Source organism: Pipra filicauda, unplaced genomic scaffold, assembly GCF_003945595.2.
Source record: "Pipra filicauda isolate LSUMZ 115617 unplaced genomic scaffold, ASM394559v2 scaffold7_size6619720_pilon, whole genome shotgun sequence".
Taxonomy (NCBI): domain Eukaryota; kingdom Metazoa; phylum Chordata; class Aves; order Passeriformes; family Pipridae; genus Pipra; species Pipra filicauda.
The window spans coordinates 3,032,816-3,052,493 of NW_024104976.1; the positions used below are offsets into that span (position 1 = coordinate 3,032,816).

Sequence of the window (19,678 nt, forward strand, 5' to 3'; positions counted from 1 at the left end):
GCCGGCCCATCCACAGCCTGCGGAGTTTTGCTGCCGCGATCGGCGCTGTTCTCCAGCCGGGAGAGAGGGCACAGGTACCGCTCGCTCCGGCTGCCGGGCGCCCGCAGGATCCGGTAGCCTTTTGTGGGGAAAAGTGACTTAATACTCTAATAAGTAGCTTGAAACGCCGGACGGAAATAGCTTGAAGAGAGACTGCTCGAGTTTTGGGATTTGGGAGAGCAGGGACCCTTGCCTGGGCAGGCAGGATGCTCTCACTTGACATCTGTAGGATGTGTCTCTTTTTCTGACTAATTCAGGGACCAGCCTGACAATGGCTGTTAATTGTGTTGTGGGAAAAGAAGCGGTGTTCGGCATGTTGTTTTATGGCCGGTGCAAGCCTTGATAACAGTGCTGTTGGCAACAAGCTTTTTATGTGTATATATATATGTGTATATATATAAATAACATTGTCATGTGTTTATAAACGAGCTACAAATTCCGGAAAGTAGTGGCTTAAAATAGAGGTACATTTTGGTTTGGTAATTGCGTTCAGAAAATGTATTTAGCTGTAATGCTAAAATGGGAACTTTGATTTCAGCCCCTAGCTCGGGCTCAGCCCTTGCTTGTGTGGTTGTTATCTTTAATTCACTCTTGGCTGGTTAACTGTTCAGTGGAACACCAGACTGTAGCAGGTCTGCCGAGGTGCAGGAGGCTGTGGTAAGCTGATGGTCGGCTTTTTCAGCTGGGGAGTTTCCACTGAATTACCCAAAAGGACGGCCAGACCATTTTTATACACAGTACAGTAAAACGCGCTTGATTCTTGTGTGTTTTTACAGATACTTCACAAGATTTATAAACTAATAGTAACATTTGCTTACTGCCAGCACAGAGTTCCCTAAACAGTGTGGGGAGCAAGTAGGAGGCTGTAGAAAAGCGACAGTTTCGTGAGTTGGACGATGACTCACTCTGCCTACTGACTGCAACGTGGCTGATCTAAAAAAAAAAAATACTTCTGTGCCCCGTATTTTTATAGTCAAAGGGATAGTACTTAGCAGTTGTATAATATGTCATTAGTCATTCGTGGTCTTTCTCTTGTGAGTAATGATTTGATCATTATATGATCGGCATAATCATATTAACTGGTATCTTTCAGTCTTATTTGTATTTCTGAAAAAGTAAACATCTCATACCTGACTGATTCAGTGCACATCCTGTTTCCTGAAAACTGTGATAAATCCACGTGCAGAAGTTGAGCACAAATTGAAGGGGCTGCTTGCGTAATGCCTGAAGCTGGTCATGTGTGACGATGTCTGCTGGCACTAGGGATGATTTCAGAGGCTTTCTGTGGGTCGCTTCTGTTGCCCTGTCCCAAGAACTGGCCCATTTTAAAAGCATAGTTGTAAACCACTTAACAAACCAGTATCTTTGTGTTTCTCTCTTTAAACTTTGTAGGAGGAAGGAATAAAAGTGTCACTAAAAAAAAAAAAAAAAAGAAAAGGTAGTCTTGGAAAGGGGATAGCCTAAATGAAAACGTCATTGCCTGCGTCAATAGCCTGTTAAGCGCAAATTGGGGTGATGAACCCCCCTCCTTTTTTATACTGTAATCTGTGATGTGTTTTAAGTGGTTAGAGCAGGTACACAACTGAGGAGAGTTTGTTGGTTTTGTGTATTTAGTGTGTATTTTCAGGGTAGACAGTTGGACCATTGAAACTGAAAATTTATAAACTTCTTCCTGTTACACTTCTTAAGTATTAGTGTCTAGAGAAACCCTGCATCTCATTATTTTCTAAAGTTAAAAGCCACTCTAAAATGCAAAGAAGAAAGTTACTTTGAGCTCATTTTTTTTTTGCTTTGAGAAAAGCTTTAATTTCTCCTACTTGATCACGCTTTAAGTAATTATCATCTTAGAGGAAGGGAAAGTTTGGGGTTAACTTTTTGGTTCAATGAGAATATGTGAACCTGCTATAGCATCGGCATCTGTTACATTTCTAAAATAGAATTTTCTGTGGCAATAAATGAAAGATCACTCTCGATTACAGGATCTTAATATGTTTCAATACTGGAACATTTTTGCTAGGACAGTCGCTGACTGTCCTCACTATGCTCTTGTGAGGGTACTGTATGTCTTTGGTAGATGGGCTGCCTCTTGGTCATCTTCCTAGAACTAGGTCCTGGTTTGAATGATAGCTGGGCCCTGCTTTTACTGAGTTTGGTATTAAGTAATTTGCTCACAGATAGGAAGTTTGTATCAGGATCAGGTCAAATTGAAGGCTGCAATGGGTTGCTTTTGTTGCCAGCATTTGTTTTCTTAGATAAATCACTGTGATTGTGGAGATCATTACACGCTCCCTGAAAACACTGTAATTAGTGGTCACCTGGTGCAAGGAGTTATAGTATAAGCTGATGGTGAAAAATGCATCATTTCAGAGATTCAGAATGAAAATTTTAGGGCTCCTGCTTCAGTAAGCAAGTGGGCCATAACTCCCTTTCTCCCTGAAGCAGTCAAGTCATTGCTGCAGTCGTGCTGCACTTCTGCTGCTCCCCTCATTCAGTCATGGCAGTAGGGGGTAAGATTTGAGTTAGGGTGAAGAGATCTTAATCCTTGCTGTTGGTGGTCATTTTTTTGAATCTGTTCCTGTGCTGTTTAATGGAACTAGCTAAAAGAGAGGTTCCAGATGTGTCACCCAGCTGGTGCAAACAGATTCAGCATTGCTGCATATTGAAGACATCAGCGTGTAAAACAATAAGCCTAATTATGAGGAAGAATACAACTGGTTTTAGATGGTCCCAAGGATATAAAATACAGCTTATTGCAGGGTGTTTGAAGAGAGGCCTTGGACCTTGAGTTAGCACAAAATTTAAAATGTTATGGAAATTTATTTTTGTAGCTCATACTAATTTGAAAGGGGAGGTGTCGGAATGAAAGGAAAATGGTGTGATGTTAGCTGTTTTACAGTCAGCAGCTCAGAATGAGTGATCCTGAAAGTGATACATGTGAGTGAGAAAATAATTTTAGGTGTAAAAGTGTTAATAATCAAGAGGCTAGACTTAGTTGTTTTATAATTGTAAACAGTGTTGGATAGTCACTGATGCTGTCCTCTTAAAGATAAATTTTATTTTTGTTCTTTAAGTGAATTCATGAGTATTTTAAGAGAGGTCCTCACTTTGTCTTGATAGAAAGATAGAAAAGATAGTTTTGGGAAAAGTAATAGTGCTACCTCATTATGTTTGTACTGAGGCTATAAACCCTTGTAAAACACTGTTAATAATTAGGACTTGCCAGTGCTCAAAGAAAGGAATCCCAAGGCAATAGTTCCATGTACTGAGTAGAGAAAGCTCTGAAGATCACCACAGCAGTGGAGGACAGCTCAATGCTTTTCAGTTTAGAAATACTACATTTGGTGATCTTCATTTAAAAAGAAACTGAGCAGAGAACAGCATGTGTTTCCTCCTTTCTGTGTTTGTCCTATGGCTGTGTAAGTACCTGGAGGCAGGTGGTGTGTGGGAGGAGAGTGTGAGTGAGCCCAGGGCACTGGGGCTGTGTGTTTGGTGACAGTGAGGCTTGAGCCTAAGGAAAGGCAATATTTAAATGTGTTGAAACAGTCTTGTTTCTGTTTGCCAGTGTGTCTTTCTTTCCTTTTTTTTCTTTTTCTCTATACAATTCTGATTACTTTAGTGAATTTAGGCCATTATTTAGAATATGTTAATAACTTGTCAGCTGCTCTTGCTGTTCTGTCAGGATTTAGGAGACTTGTTTTGCTTGCTCCCAATTGTCCCACTGAAATCCTAGCACAGTTTAAGGAATAACACTCTTAAAATTAATTCTGAAGTGTTGGGATAGTTTAGAGACCTTTACATTTATGTAGAGAGCTGGGCGAAGAGCTGAAATTTGTTAATCTAAGATTGAACAGAAGGCATTTAGTGGTTTGATATGACCTATAGTTGTTGGGGAAGAACATACAAGTGACTTGCAATGGAATTGCCCAAACCTTACCACACTGTGTAAGTTACACCTTTGACTCTTCTCTTTGTGGCATTTTCGAGCATTTAAAAGAAAAGAGGATGTTGTACGGAAATCCAGCATGTGGTCTTTATGACTGTATTCTGCTGCTGCTGACAGGAACTTACTGAGAAAATTATCAGTTTGTTTGTTTGTTTGTTTTTTCATAAACAGTAGGTGAATTCATTACACTATTAACAAATAAACGATGTCTGAAAGTGCCATATGTCAGGGGAAGTCGTAGAATATATCAGTTACTCTGTATAATGTACGTGCTGTTAGTTTTTCTCTGTAATCTAGTTGGATAAGTGTAGAAGTAACTGTTAAAGTAATAATATTTGTCTGATATGTATGAATTACCCCTATGATTCCTGTAATAATGAGTCTATAGAGGCAAAGTTATTATTTGAGATGTGGGGAAACTTGATCCAAAATCTTTATAAGCTTTTAAGGCACTGGATGTGTGCTGTATATTCTGGGAAGTCAATAAATACTGGGAGTGCACAAGCCTTACCCTTTTTGTGTGAACAGTACCCAGTTATTTCTTATGATGGTGAAATAGTTAAACCTGATTTTGTCTTTGAGTAAAAATTCAGTGAAAAGGATTACTCCAAAATTTAGTGACTGATGTTAAGGATATTGTTGTGTCTGAGTTGTCTCTTGGTAATTCTCCAGTAGAGATGTTTTCTTTGTTATGCCCTTCTTTATTAAGATTCAGGGGGATTTTTCATTGTGTGCTATATATTTTCAATAGATTATATCAAAAATGTTTTAGAAATGGTGGTTGGTCAGTATCGTCAGTTTTCTACAAGTATGAAAACTATATGTAATTTCTAATTAGTTTAACTTTTGTGATCACTTCGTATTTTGTAACTGGACAGCGAATAAGTTGTTTATTTGTTAACTTAATGAGCTGGGGGAGGAGGAAGACTTTTGTATTTGCTGCAGTACTGATGTATTTTTCTCTGCTTTTCAGGTTGTCACGGAGTAAAATGGATGGTAGCTTTGATTGTGATTGTGGTGAGCTGGAGCCACCTGATCATTAACAGAAGGCATCTTTTGTAAATCAAGAGCTGCCAGTTTCCCACTTAACTAGACTGTAAACAAAGGAGAGGAAAAGGAGAAAGAAGAAAAAAAAATAGTGCTTACCAGCACCATAGAATGACGCTGCTCAGGACCAGTCCAACACTGAATGTATCTGCACTGTGAGGAGGAGGATGTTAATAGAAGCCTATTATGTGCATATTTATTCACATTTTTGTTAAATGTTAACCAGTTTAGCACAGTAGAGCTGAGTGCATAGTATGTCATTTCATTCCGTTTGAGTTTCTTGTGAGTATTTTCTTCAATGTCTGCAGAAATGCTGCACCTTTCTTGAACTATGAATGCTGCAATCTTTCTATCTTATGCTCAGTTTGAGTTCTAGAGCTTACAGGCTCTAAATTCACAAGGGGACACAACAGGCCTGGCTGGCTCATAATGAAATGAGAGTGTCAAGAAACCATCTTGCCGTCAAAGCCAAGTGTTTCTTCTCCCTTTCTCTAAGACCTTTCCTTCAGATACCAGTGGAAGTGTCTCCGTGTGTTTACAGAAGCGTAGTAGTTTGAGGAAAAAGAAACGTAAAGAATTTAAAAATGGCAGAAAAATTTGAAAGTCTCATGAACATTCATGGTTTTGATCTGGGCTCTCGCTATATGGACTTAAAACCACTGGGCTGTGGTGGAAATGGCTTAGTTTTTTCTGCTGTCGATAATGACTGTGACAAGAGAGTGGCTGTCAAGAAAATTGTCCTTACGGATCCCCAGAGTGTTAAACATGCTCTACGTGAGATCAAAATTATTAGAAGACTTGACCACGATAACATTGTCAAAGTATTTGAAATTCTTGGTCCCAGTGGAAGCCAGTTAACAGATGACGTGGGCTCCCTTACAGAATTGAACTGTGTTTACATTGTCCAGGAATACATGGAGACAGATCTGGCTAATTTGCTAGAGCAAGGCCCTTTACTGGAAGATCATGCCAGGCTTTTCATGTACCAGCTGCTACGTGGGCTCAAGTATATTCACTCTGCAAATGTTCTGCATAGAGATCTCAAACCAGCTAATCTTTTCATTAATACTGAAGACTTGGTGCTGAAGATTGGTGACTTTGGTCTTGCACGAATCATGGATCCTCATTATTCCCACAAGGTATGCAGAGAGTGGGAATATCTAAGTAATATACTGACAGCTGTGCCTTCTTAAAATAGCGTCTTCCTCCCTTTTCCACAGGTAGACAGGCTGTGGAAGACCTTGTTAGCAGGTGGGCTGTCATGTTAGGGATCATGCAATAGAACTGGAATGCTTGCAAATAGAGTAAAACAGATCACTGAATGACATGTTTTGTCTCAGATAGTTTTATTTTATGCTCGCAGTAGTCCTTTTTTTTTTTTTAACTAGTTATGTTCATAAAACATAACCTGAGATTAAGAGCAACATTTAGAGGCACTACTATAGCAGCCTTAGATAAGTTTATGAGAGGTGCATTTGCAATGTGCAAGTGTGGCTACTTCCTGGGATTGGTTTAGAGATAGCTGTCTTCCTGGTCTAGATGAGGTTTCACAAGAGAGTTCAGTATCATCTCTGCATTAATTTGGCACCTGGGAATGAGAAAGTTTTGCTGCAGTGCCTCATTTAACTAATAGATAGTGTCATAGTTCTATATTGCTGCTGTTCGCTCGTAAAGATACTTGTATTTCATTTAAAAAGGTAGAAAGGTGTAGTAGGAGGCATGTGGTACAGTCCCTGGGACCTTGAGACCAAGAAATCTTCTAGTAGTGCGTTTAAAAAACAAGAAACAAGTAATTAAAAAAATACGTCTTAAAAATCTAAGTAATTTTTTTTCTTTTTTTTTTTTTCCCCTTTTAATTAATTCCATTAGGGCCATCTTTCTGAAGGATTGGTTACTAAATGGTACAGATCGCCCCGTCTTTTGCTTTCTCCTAACAACTACACTAAAGCCATTGACATGTGGGCTGCAGGTTGCATCTTTGCTGAAATGCTGACTGGGAAAACCCTCTTTGCAGGTGGGTAGAATGAAAATATGTGTGCATATTCCTAAAAGGAGTGGTACTGCTTAATTATCTTCCCCAAGAAAGATTGGGTTTTATGGTTAATATCAGTAGTCATTGACTGTCAGAATATGCTATATTATTGTGCAGTTATATAAACTATAAGTAGATGTATTTATAAAGCAGAAGACACTTCAATTTTGTTACTTATGTTGGTGTGTATTTAAACAAATCACAATTTAATGCAATAATCATATATGGTAAATCTGTCTGCAGTTATGTTAAGCTAAATTTATTGGATGCCTAAGGTTCTAATACCTGTGTGAATTGGGGAATATTTTAGGGTTATGAATGCCCTGAGTATCATGTGCATAAAGATTATTCTGTTTAAGGTAGTCAATCTAATCACTTCCTGCTTCTCTATATTTTAAATTATGAAGTCCCAGTGGTATAGATTTAAGGTTTAAAAATGTAAAATTTAGTGTGACATAGCAAGGACGTGTGCAGCCTTCAGCTGTTTCTGGTAAGACAGGAAGCAAATGCTCTGGTCTCATTGGACATGTCTGTATTAGTGCTTTGGTTAGGACTAGGAGGAAATTTCTGAAGCAGATCTCTTATGGCCATCCTGTACCTTGTTGCTGACTTAGCTCAGTGCACAAACAGGAGCCTTTTAGATGAAATGAAACTGTCATTTGCACTGTAGGAGGTCACCAGTGTGCTCCACCTGCTGACAGGCATCCCGTCCATGGGAGCAGATGAGCTCTAGTCTGCAGTAAACCTGAAATGCTGATTTTGTGTGCACCCTGGGGCCTCAGCAGCAGCTGTATTATTCAGGCTTGCTCTTGGATTTGCTCCTGTTGGTCTAAATTACTGGAGTAATACAGATAAAACCCCAAAGAACTAAACTTACATTTAAAATGTGTGTGGACTAAGAGGACACCTCTGCAGTAATTCTTGGTGTTGCATGAAAAGGTAATGAAATCACCTTTTTCCAATTAAGTATTATTAATGGAGAACAGTCACTTGAAAGCATTATTTGGTAGAAATCAGTGATTAATATGTGCAAAGGTTTTTCTTAATTTGCAGGGAGTTGCTCACTCTTTGAGTTTCTAACTACTGGAGTAAGGTCCACAGTGTATTAAATGCTTGGCTGATAAGAGATTTATTAGGTTCCCATTGCATCAAGCACTTCTACTGGCAAATAGTGAAATAGTAGGAGAAAGTCTGCACAATGATCACAACTGCCAACGTTTTGGTTTTTGTTTTTTTGAGCAGCATTGGTATTTTTCACAAATTTTTATTGGCCTAATAGCTGTGTAGTGAGTTAAATTTTGTTTTTTAAACTTAGTAACCAAATCCATAAATTTGTAGGCTTGGTAATTGTGTTGTGTAGATCCCTAGAAAAATATTTTTAGATATGGATGTGTCCCTCTGAAAATTTAGCACTGCCATGGTTTTCTAATCTTAAAGAAAAGTGGATTTCTTAATGTCATGCATTTGGAAAAGGAAGATGGTTGGAGATATGACAGTGATCCTGTCATGAGACTCTGAATAAAATTCTTTTGCAAAGTTGTTTGAAGGGCTTGGTTTGGTTAATTTACAGCTTCCTGTCTGCTTCTGAACCATCCCTTAGGAATGCTGCTCTCCGGAAAGCTGATGAGAATGGGAAGGAAGAATGCAGATTAAAATTGCAGAATACCTGGGATAAATGAGGGAAGGGAAGTTAAGGCAGAGGAATTCAGTAGCTGTTCCGAACAACTTCTCTGGTTCTTTTTACTAAATGAATATTTTAAAATGCTCATTTTGCTTATAGTAGAAAGAAGTCTGATTAATTTTTAAGCTGGCAGTAATTTTACAGTAGAATCTGTTTTCCAACAAATTACAGGCACTATAAATCTGATAGATAACACATTAAGTAATTTGTAGTAGTTTGAAGCAGAAGGACAAAACAGCTTTTTCAATCCAGTAAAGAAGTTAACAGGAGGCAGCACTGATTCATTTGGGGAACATAGGTCTCTCAGATTTTCTGTAGTGACTTTGCCTCAGCTTTTCTTTAGGTCACCTGACAGGATTTCCAATGCAGGCTGCTGAAGTGAACTGATAGTGTGTAGGTTTTGAGATGTACAGTCTCTTGCTGGCCCCATTTATTTTTATATGTAATGTCACATGCATCAGTATTGCTTGTCATTGCCCAGAGCTGCTTGGTGAAGGAGGGAAATGCTGGCATGCAAATAATCCTGAATAGTTTCACCTGCTAGTTGAATCTCTAGGGTGCTGCATCTTTCTTGGAGCTGAACAATGAGTTGAGTTTAACAAGCTCTATTTCTGAGTACTCCAGTACCAAATATAGATGCTGTTCATTATTCAAAACTGACCTGCTATATGGGCCCTTCTGGTTCCTACCCAGGGAGACTTCAGGTAGTGCTAGAAGAGTGCTATAATTTCAATCATAATACAGTACTTTTTTTAAAAACAGTATCACTTAACTGCTTAACTGACAGGTGATTTTTGTCTTGTACCTGACAGCTAATGCAGGATTTCAGAGTAGAATATTGGCCTGTAAGATCTCTTCCTGAGCTAAGCCGCTACTGTTTTTATAAGGAAGGGGCATATAATTCAAACTGAGGTCAAATACTGAATTAATAAGGTAGATCAGCTGACAGGGAAGGATTGCAGAATATAGTATGTAACAAAAAAGTAGGGTGTTTTGTAGAGTACCTCATCCATGGTGAAAACATCCTTGCAAAAGCTTAAGGTTAGGTCGCTTTATCTGTGAGTAGCAGCTCTGTAATTCTTCTTGCACCAGGGCATTTCTTGAGAGCTCTTCAGATTTATTATCATTTAAATTCAGAACTTCACCCTTTCCTCTGTTGTAGGAGATTATAATCTTTTACTGGAAATAGCTGCTCGGAGCACAAAATTTTGACGTGCCTTTCATGTACAGGGATCAGAAGTGTTTGAAGTTGAAATGGCAGCTTGTATTTTCTCTTTGGTGCTCAGGTGCGCATGAACTTGAACAGATGCAGTTGATTCTAGAATCAATTCCTGTTGTACATGAGGAGGACCGTCAGGAGCTTCTCAATGTAATTCCAGTTTACATTAGAAACGATATGACTGAGCCACACAAACCTTTAACTCAGTTGCTTCCAGGCATCAGTCCTGAAGGTAAGTAAATTAAAAAAAAAATACTTCCTATATTTCAACATTATAAAATAGTGAGAGCAACTTTGCAGTGCAGGTATGTGATTGTTAAAAGAATTTTGAGTTAGAAGAATCTGCGTTCTCTGCAGAACGATTGTCTTCTGCTGTAATAAAATAATTTGCTTCCATAATAGCTGCTTGGTGATCTTTGGAGTAGAATTGTGAATCTCTGCTGGAGTTATTTTCACTGGAATTGCTCTATTTTGAGACACTGGCCTTCTAAATATAAGGGAACGTTGGAATGGAGTCAGTGTAAAAGAACTGTCTTCCAAATGTTTTTAAGAGTCCCCCAACCAAAGTAAGAGCAGTGTTTCCTGGTGTTGGTGGATACTGATTCAGCTTGAAGCATTTGTCTCTCAGTATTTTTTCATGCTTTAAGTTAAATTACTGTTGACCTTAGATTTGATTCACTCTTCCAACTTTCCAGTGGCTCTGGAATGCATATTTGGCACTATACTGTCAGTAGCTGATATTTCTCGGGTGGCTACTGTGAAGAAAGGAGAGCTCTAGAGCAAAGCACTGCACCTTAATGTTAAATTCTGAGTGTCTGAAATGTCCCATTTAATGGTAACTTTTTCTCTGCAGCGCTGGACTTTCTGGAGCAGATTTTGACGTTTAGTCCCATGGATCGATTGACAGCAGAAGAAGCTTTGTCCCATCCTTACATGAGCATTTATTCCTTTCCAACGGATGAGCCTATTTCAAGTCATCCTTTTCACATTGAAGATGAGGTTGATGATATTCTGCTAATGGATGAAAGTCACAGCCATATTTATAATTGGGAAAGGTAAATTTATCATTTACTTTGGTAGCATAACTGGATGGTTTTGTGCTTCACAGGCATCAGTTCCTTTTCTCTTTGTTTCTTCTTCTGAAGTTGACCTGAGTATAAAATTTTCCCATATAGACATTCTTATTGAGTTTATAATTCCTTACACTGACTTGGAAATGATGATGCATTCCTGAGATGCACTCAGGACTCTAGAATCTAAAGTTAATCTCTCCGTTATTTTTTTCCCCAAAATATTTCTCTAGAAAATAAACTTTATTTAAAGAGAGTTTTAAGTATGATTGTCTTATCTAATGCTTAGTGCATATAATAGTAAAGAGACTCACAGTAGTCATCTTAAGTCAGTTAAACTCATTTTTAGAAAGAGGTCTGTAAATGGAGTGAGCTATTGTACATAATTCCAGACTTAAATCTTTCAGATGTGCATTTGGGGATTGCTTATGCCAGATTAAATTAAAACCTGGAAGATGTACCCAATTGAATTAAGGATAACTTTGTGTTGAATTGTCATTATTCTGTAAGGGAAATTCTAAACTGTCCCTGTCTTTGGAGCTAGCTGCTAACACTTAGGAAATTGTTTTACAGATACCATGAAAGTCAGTTTTCAGACCATGACTGGCCTATTCATAATAACTTTGAAGCTGATGAAGTTCAGCGCGATCCAAGGGCTCTTTCTGATGTTACTGATGAAGAAGAAGTGCAAGTAGATCCTCGCAAATATTTGGATGGAGATCGTGAAAAGTACCTGGAGGATCCTGCCTTTGACACCCACTTCTCTACTGAGCCTTGCTGGCAGTATTCAGATCACCATGAAAACAAGTATTGTGATCTGGAATGTAGTCACACTTGTAATTACAAAATGAGGTCATCTTCATACCTAGATAATTTAGTTTGGCGAGACAGTGAAGTAAACCATTACTACGAGCCCAAGCTTATTATAGATCTTTCGAACTGGAAGGAACAAAGCAAAGAAAAGTCCGATAAGAAAGGCAAGTCTAAATGTGAAAAGAATGGGTTGGTGAAAGCTCAGATAGCACTTGAGGAAGCATCACAGCAACTCGTTGAGAAAGAAAGGGAGAAGAATCAAGGATTTGACTTTGATTCTTTTATAGCAGAAACCATCCAGCTTAGTTTACAACATGAGTCTACTGATGTTGATAAATTAAATGACTTGAATAGTTCAGTGTCTCAAATAGAGTTGAAAGGAATAATATCGAAGTCGGTAAGCAGAGAGAAGCAGGAGAAAGGAATGGCTAATTTGGCACAGTTAGAAGCTCTGTACCAAACCTCTTGGGACAGTCAGTTTGTGAGTGGTGGGGAGGAGTGCTTCCTCATAGACCAGTTCTGTTGCGAAGTCAGGAAAGATGAACAAGTGGAAAAAGAAAATACTTACACCAGTTATTTGGACAAATTTTTTAGTAAGAAAGAAGATGCTGAAATGCTAGAACCTGAGCCAGTAGAAGAGGGGAAGCTTGGGGAGAAGGAGAGAGAAGAGAGCTTTCTCAGTAACAGTGGCGAACTCCTCTTCAACAAGCAGCTTGAGGCTATAGGTATTCCTCAGTTTCACAGCCCTGTTGGTTCGCCTCTGAAGTCAATACAGGCCACGCTAACGCCTTCTGCTATGAAATCATCTCCCCAAATTCCCCACAAAACCTACAGCAGCATTCTGAAACATCTAAACTAAAACACTCAGCAGACATTTCTTTTATATTCATGAGATGTGTTTGTCTTTTTTTATTACTAGTGTAAGTAATTTTTTTACTTGAATCAGACGGTGTAATTTTGGTATGGATTTCATTAGTTTTCTGTTTACCATTGTTTTTACAATCCAGAATTACTTTCTATACATGAGTTAGTTTTGTTTTTAAACTGGCATGTCGTTTGCACACAAAATTAAAGAATAGAGCAAAATAATGCAAAATGCAGGAGGTAACAAAAAAATGCACTAAACCAAGTAAAAAACATTCTCTCAGTAAAACAGAGTCCATGTTTTGCAGAAAAAGAACCTTGCCTTGAAATTTACACAGTGAGACTGTACATAATTGCATGAAAATATCTATTTTTCCCGAAACATTTTTTTCATTCATGCGTATTTTAGAGTTTTTCATACTGTACACATTTCTTAGACACATGATACCAGCAGCAACTGAAATGAATGCAGAATTTGGTACGCATGTGTTATCTACCTCAAGGTAACAGCAGTATGTGGCAAAATATTAACCACCCATAGTGCTTCTCATTATGCACTTCTATTTAGCCAGCATTATTGTAGTAGCTATTCCTATTGAAAATCATTCAATATTTATAAATGTTCTGGTATGCATTCTTTATAGTGAAGTGTTAATATGCAGCACTTTTATTTATTTTAGCAAATAAGTATATTTCTGTAATTATAGAAAGTCAACTTAATTTTTGAGTTACTTTTCAGATAAAAGGTTTTGTTTAGCACTATGGTTTTATTGCCTACATAGCTGGATATATATTAACATCGGCTTATTCTGAGGCTATCCAATACATTTTTTATTTTTTAGTTTTCATTTCAAGTAAAGCACTCACTGTGTATAGGAATTTGTAATTGGAGGTGCTTGATCTCTACAAAAGAAATTAGGAATTGCTTTATTATCAAATGCTCCTAGAAGTCTTAATTGTGTTCATTTTTTAAAAATTTTGTAATGTTAGTTGTGTGCATGGAAATAATTAAGGTACAACATTACTGTAGGTTAAAGTTCTATATGGTGAGACATTTTGTTTTTACTGTCTGTTTTTACTGAATGATTCCTGTCCCACTCCCGACCCCCCTCCAAAGCAAGCATGAATAAAATTAGGTTAAATATAGCATGTAGCATCTCGGTCTTTTGAAAATTTGTTTTACCTTCTGATTTTTTGAAATACTGGATGTATCATTGGCTCCCCTGTTTAAAACGAAAAACAAATAAAAACATGGCCAGCAAAATGACTGTTGGTTTGTGATACTTTGTACACACTCAGAGAGACAAAGAGCTGCTCCTGTCCTGCAACCCTGTGCCTGTTCACCTGCACTGCCTGACACAAGGTGCTCGTGGGAGCAGGAGAGACTGTCTTGTAGTCTACCCTGGAACTGCTGCTGCTGGTGATGCAACACCCTGGAAGGAGACTCCAAGGTTCTTTCTGTCCCAGTCCTTGCAGCCTGTGTTGAGGAAAATCCCGTGTAGTGGTATGGCTGTGGAAAGCGTAAGTGTACAGCAGTGTCCATAAACATTTTTTGGGGAAAAAATTGACTTTCAGAGTATAAGTGAATGCTACTGTTTTACGAACATTTTAGACAGACTAGCATTGAAGTGGAAAAGCTGCTGTGAGTGTGTGTGTGAGCACCTTCGTCGCTGGCAACCTAGAGTGAAGGTAATTGTGTGGGTTCCTCAACCAAGAGCCTGGCTGCAGCACTCTCATGAGGAGATTTTGGGAGCATGACCAGGTAACTCCTGTGGGAGGTTTCAAAATGTGCAGGTCAGATCTCTGTTGCAGCAAGCCCTGGAACAGTATGTGTTTCTCTTCCAGTTCCTCCTGTCAGAACCGTTCCTGAGGGAGCTAATTAACCGTACAAAAGCTACATCTTTTGGCAAACTCCTACAACTTTTTCCATGACAGTGTTTTAGTTCCTCCAAATTTTTCCATCCCTGCTCCTCTGGCAGATAGCAGAGCTGCAGCTTGCCTAAAACAAGGATCTGCCCCTTCAGCGTGGCAGAAGATGGTACCTCTGGGGGAGAGGGTACAGGGTGTGTGCCCTTGGGTAGGGTCTGTGAACGTTTGTGCAGCCCCATCAGTGAGTGGGGGGGGGGCTGTAGTGAGGGGACTGACCCTCTCTGGGCCAGAGACTGTTCTTAAGTCTGTGGTGGGTTTTGTTGAGATTGAATGAAAGCAGTAGGTGGGAAGTGCATAAGAACTGGAAACAAAAATCAGCTTAAAAGCACATCTTGTGCAAATGAAGCATCTTTTTTTTTTTTTTTCTTTAAAGAACACAAACTTAACAGTACTTACAAAGCTGTAATGGTACAAAGGGAACATTTTACACTAAAAGGAAGGGGAGAGTCAGGCGTTGAGCCTAAATCCAGCATGGTGCTTCACTACCTTTGTCTTCTGCGTTGTGCAAGGGGAACAGGCTCTGCTGCCTGCTTTGGTTAAAACCCTGCTCATAACAGACCCCTTCCATGGGTCACTGGAGGGTACAGCTACACAGTCAGGATTATTAAGTAGAGGGAATTCTCTATGCGGAGACAATTAAAGAAAGTAAAAATTATTTGTGTAAGGACCATGCAAAGTGAAAACTACTGCTTGAAGATCAAGGTACTTTGAGTGTGGTGTTGAGTTCTCCCTTGGCAAGCTGCAGGAGTCCTGTGTTGGGAGAGCAGCCTGCAGAAACTTCAAGGTGTCACAGGGTGCTCCCATGAGGTGGAAGATGGTTTCTGCCCCACACTCATCAGCCATGCCCATCCCTGCCAGAAATAAATAGGTCAGTGACATGTGTAGCCTTTGGCTGTGACCTAGCAACTGAATTGTCTTTAAACACAAAATATGGAAGAGGCTTAAATTATGAACCAGATAAAGGGACCACTGTTTCAAGCCAAGGTGCTTGCCAAGTAAAGTGGAACACCCTTATTTAACAAAAAAGCAAATAAGAACTGAGGATGTTAACTGTCTTTTTAAGGTTTCTCTATGTGGCCTTTGGTCAAAAGGCAGCATTTTAAAGTATATCTAACAAGAGCTTCAGCTAGAAGAGGTGATGTTTAGAATAGACTGTATTGTCATCACATGAGATCTAGTGATTGTGGGTGGCCCAATGCTGAACAGTTTGTTCTGATCAAGAGTTCTCAGTAACGGTCAGTTAGCTTTCTCACAATTGTACTTAATTTTAATTAAATCAGAGTTGCTATATATAGTCTCAGCTATTTTTATAAGTCTTTGCCCACACTGCTGTTAGTGGTGTGATTACAGTGTGAGTAGCATGTCTTAGCTGGGCTTTGCTGGTGTGCTGGGGCTGTGGGCTGGACATGGGGTCTGGGAACTCACTGGGGACTGGGACAGTGGGGCAGGCCCTGCTGCTGCTGCACCTCCTCTGCCCTGCTCAGCAGGGCAACCTGTCTCTGCAGCACTGGGTTCGCTGCCTACAGCAAAATCTGTGTGCCTTGATTTACTTTGTTTTCCCGTTACCTTGCTATTGCTATTTCTGTGCTGGAGAAACTCTTAGAACCATGCCTGGGACATCCATTTAAAGCCTTGCTAAGTTCTTGCTTTGGTCGGGCTTATTGCCTGGAGGCGTAGGTTTATGGACAGGTTTTTAATGCATTTTTACAGGGGGGAGCCATCCACCAGAGAGTTTTTTTCCATATGGAACTAATGTTGCTCTGAAGCTGGTTTTATTTTTTTTTATTGTCCCCTTCTAAACTCTGTGGTAGTCAGAGGTAGCAAGTTTTTCCACATGTGGATTTTCATTCCCTACTCTACAGGTGTGTATACTGCAAACCCAGAGAACTGCAGCTAGGGTCCTGAGGAATTCAGTGGCATGTTGTGGTGCAGATTGTTTCTGCATATCAAGAGGGAAAGCATCCTTGAGTTAACTCTACTCTCACAAATCTTCTTTTCTTTATACTCATGTTGATTTTCCATTGCTGAGATCTGGAAGTGCTTGTCAAGTCTTCATTTGGGTTTTACACATAATGAAACAGTAACCTGTCCTCATTCTTCCAAAGATGCAATCCTGAGCGACAGCAGCCCTGAACCAATTTGTTCTTTACTCCTTGAATTATTTTAGTTCTTACAAAATCCTGTAAATTCTTGTTTGCTGTTCTCCCATTGTTTGCGTCAGACTTGAGCTGAACAACCTGGGAAGTAGTGCCATGGGGTATTTAGTAACAAGCAAATAATCCAGATCACTGCTGGCACCCTGCACTCGGGCTTCCATTCCAGTGTCTCTATATTTAAAATGGTTATCTGCTTACTCTGAGTGCTATTTGAGAGCTCCTTAAAATATTGACTGCTGAAAAGTTCAATGGCTTCTTTTGGCTGAGAACTGGCGCTGGTGACACAGTTCTTTACGTGTACCAGGCCATGTGCAGAGGCAGCTTTGCCCCAGTAGCCCCTGTGGATGTGGGGATGGCCAGGTATGGCCACACTCTGCAAATAGCTGGGTCAGTAGCTGGCAGCAGCCACACATCATTGGCTTTCCTCTGGAATCTGTCCGCTGCATCCTGACTGCAGAGCAGCCCTTCTATAGTGAACTCTGATAATAAAATTCCTTTTGTAATCTGTGTGCTGGGCTACTGCAGCCAAAATTACTTTTAACCTTTAAGTCACCCAGCCTGGGTGCTATGTGCGGTATGAAATACAAAAGTGTGTGTTTTGCAGCTGGGTGTGGGACAGGGAACTTATGATTTACCCGGCTTCAGAACCAGCAATACCATTGCCCTTCTCATCCCTCTCACCCTCCCCGGCCTGGGTTGCCTGGTAGCCAACATGAAGGTGCTGAGAGGTGGTTATGGCAGGGCTCCCACGCTGGGCAGTGTGCTGAGCTGCCAAGGGCCTTCACTGTCCCCTGGGCTCGAGGGACCCTTCTGTGTCAGTGGGGGCTTGGGTTAATCTACCCTTACTGATAATCTGCTCAATCTGTGTTTCTAGAGCACAGAGTCAGTACTAAGTTGGTGGCTGATGGTTTGTTGGGTTTTCTTCTGTTCTAACGTTGGCAGAAGTCTGATATATTTTGTCTGGATTTGATGTAGTTCTGCGTTACTTGTGTCTTCGCTTACACATTTGATTCTTCCAGATTTCTTGTAACTTTTGGTTTAAGTTTATTATAATCTTCTAGTAATCATTTCCAGTTGAAAACAGTCCAAGGCCTGTGGGTGATCTCTTGCCTGCTTAGTTAAAGATCTCTGGCCACTCTCAGAATAGATGAGAGGCCAAATAAAATACAGGCTTTCCTTTATATCTCAGTTTTGACATGGTCCTCAAGCTATATCCCAAGGCTCTGGTGCTGTGCATTGTGAAAACTTCTTTGCCACACTAATCCTGCCATGACTAGTGCAAGGTTAGTATAAACCTAGTCGTTTTTCTGTGCAATCATCTCCACAGCATCTTCCCAAAAAAGGTGTCTCCACATCACAAGTGTAGCCAGGGTAGGTTTTCTGCTTTACAAGTTGGTTGACTTTGTAGTTTGCAGCTCGGGCTCCAAACCCAGGCTCTGACAATGAAAGGACATTTTCTCATTCTTATTCTTAGGGATGCCATTCAGACTGGATTAGAGTTTAAATCTTCAGTGCTAGAGGCTGTAGAGAAACAATGTTTCCTTTAATGTCTGTCTTGAATTTTACCTTTTTTTTTTAGCATTTAAAGCCATAGACCTGAATAACTGAATGACAGATTTATTGTGACTTCTGTGTTTGTTTGGATATAGATTTAATCAGTACAGCTCTTGAAATAGCTGGATAACTATCAGAGACATTTTTAAAGCCTATGATTAAGACAACAGATGGGTTTGGTTTTTGTTTTGTATCATATTTGTCTAAGATATTTTCTGCTAATGTTACAGAGTCTTAGAAGATCTGATGCTGACACATATTGAAAGATTAAGTTTCTTCTATATACTAAATTATCTTTTGGACCCTTACACATGATATTTTGCTGGTTTTCCATGATTCTTTTTCTTTTTACTTGCTGTATACAGAGAGAGCCTCAGGTGTTTGAGTTTCTCAGTTTTACATCACATCTGGTCCTGTGAAGCAGCAAAGTGCCAGTCTATGCAGCTATTGGAGTTCAGAGTGGACCAGAATGTCCTCTGGGATTGCCGGCACTTATATCTGTATTTCTATTGGCCTTGCTAACTGCATCACCTGGGGTACAGCATCCATTTCCAGCAAGGAAGAGTACAAACCTCATTGGTACGGGCTTAGGGACCCACACAGAACAAGGAGATTCATCATCCAGGACAGAGCAAATCCAAGAGAAAAGCAAACCCTGGAAGCCTAAGTGGAGCCGTGGCAGGCTGGGCAGCCACAGAGAGGCTCACCATTTGCAGCTGCCAAAAAATTCACCACTAGCAAGGAGGAACATGAAAGATTCTGGCTGCCTATACCTGTGTGGCTCTTGGATAGTTAATCAGTACCTTGCATCATTTCTCTCATCCTGAAAAAAGCATAATTACCTCAGTAGTGAAGCTGGTCTTTTAGTTCTTCAGCTAACATAGGCAAAAATATGGAAGCACAGAGTTGCTCGAGCGATTTACTATCTGAGTGGACTCAAAATGACTCGCTGTGAAGCAGCTGGTTGGCCATGGTGGGGCTCTGGGGCCAGCAGCAGGTATCAGCACTGGCAGTGGAGAGGAGCCAGGCACAACCAGGGGCGAGTCCAACTCATCCTCCAGAATGTTGCTGCAGCCCAGGGAGGAGATTTCCACCCTGCCTGCCAGGAATTGTGGTCTGCATTGGCATGGGCAGGAGGAAAAATATGATGGGAAACTGGAAGATTAAAATAATCCTGGTGAAAACAGGATGTTGGAAAGCTGGTAACAGTGGGACTGCAGGGCTGGCTGGCTGTAGAGGGCTGCTGGGAGGCTCTCACACAGGGCTGCTTGGGGGAAAACACCCAGTTCTCATGTGGTTTTAGGCCCACACCAAAGGCCCAGTTGGTACCA

At 40.1% G+C, this 19,678-nt stretch overlaps 1 protein-coding gene across 2 annotated transcripts in view; it reads left to right on the plus strand.

The window, feature by feature from the left end:
* MAPK6 (mitogen-activated protein kinase 6) overlaps positions 1-13,975 on the plus strand; it is a 28,946-nt gene extending 14,971 nt beyond the window's left edge. Inside the window, exons 2-6 of one of the 2 annotated variants that reach the window (XM_027732051.2) lie at positions 4,956-6,168; positions 6,899-7,043; positions 10,029-10,193; positions 10,815-11,016; positions 11,605-13,972. In XM_027732051.2, the coding sequence (XP_027587852.1) occupies positions 5,614-6,168; positions 6,899-7,043; positions 10,029-10,193; positions 10,815-11,016; positions 11,605-12,703 (2,166 nt within the window). In that variant the 5' untranslated portion in view covers positions 4,956-5,613 and the 3' untranslated portion in view covers positions 12,704-13,972. Of the gene's footprint in view, positions 1-4,955; positions 6,169-6,898; positions 7,044-10,028; positions 10,194-10,814; positions 11,017-11,604 lie in introns of both variants that reach the window. The other variant, XM_027732052.2, reaches the window with a different exon arrangement.
* The last annotated feature ends 5,703 nt before the right edge of the window (positions 13,976-19,678 follow it).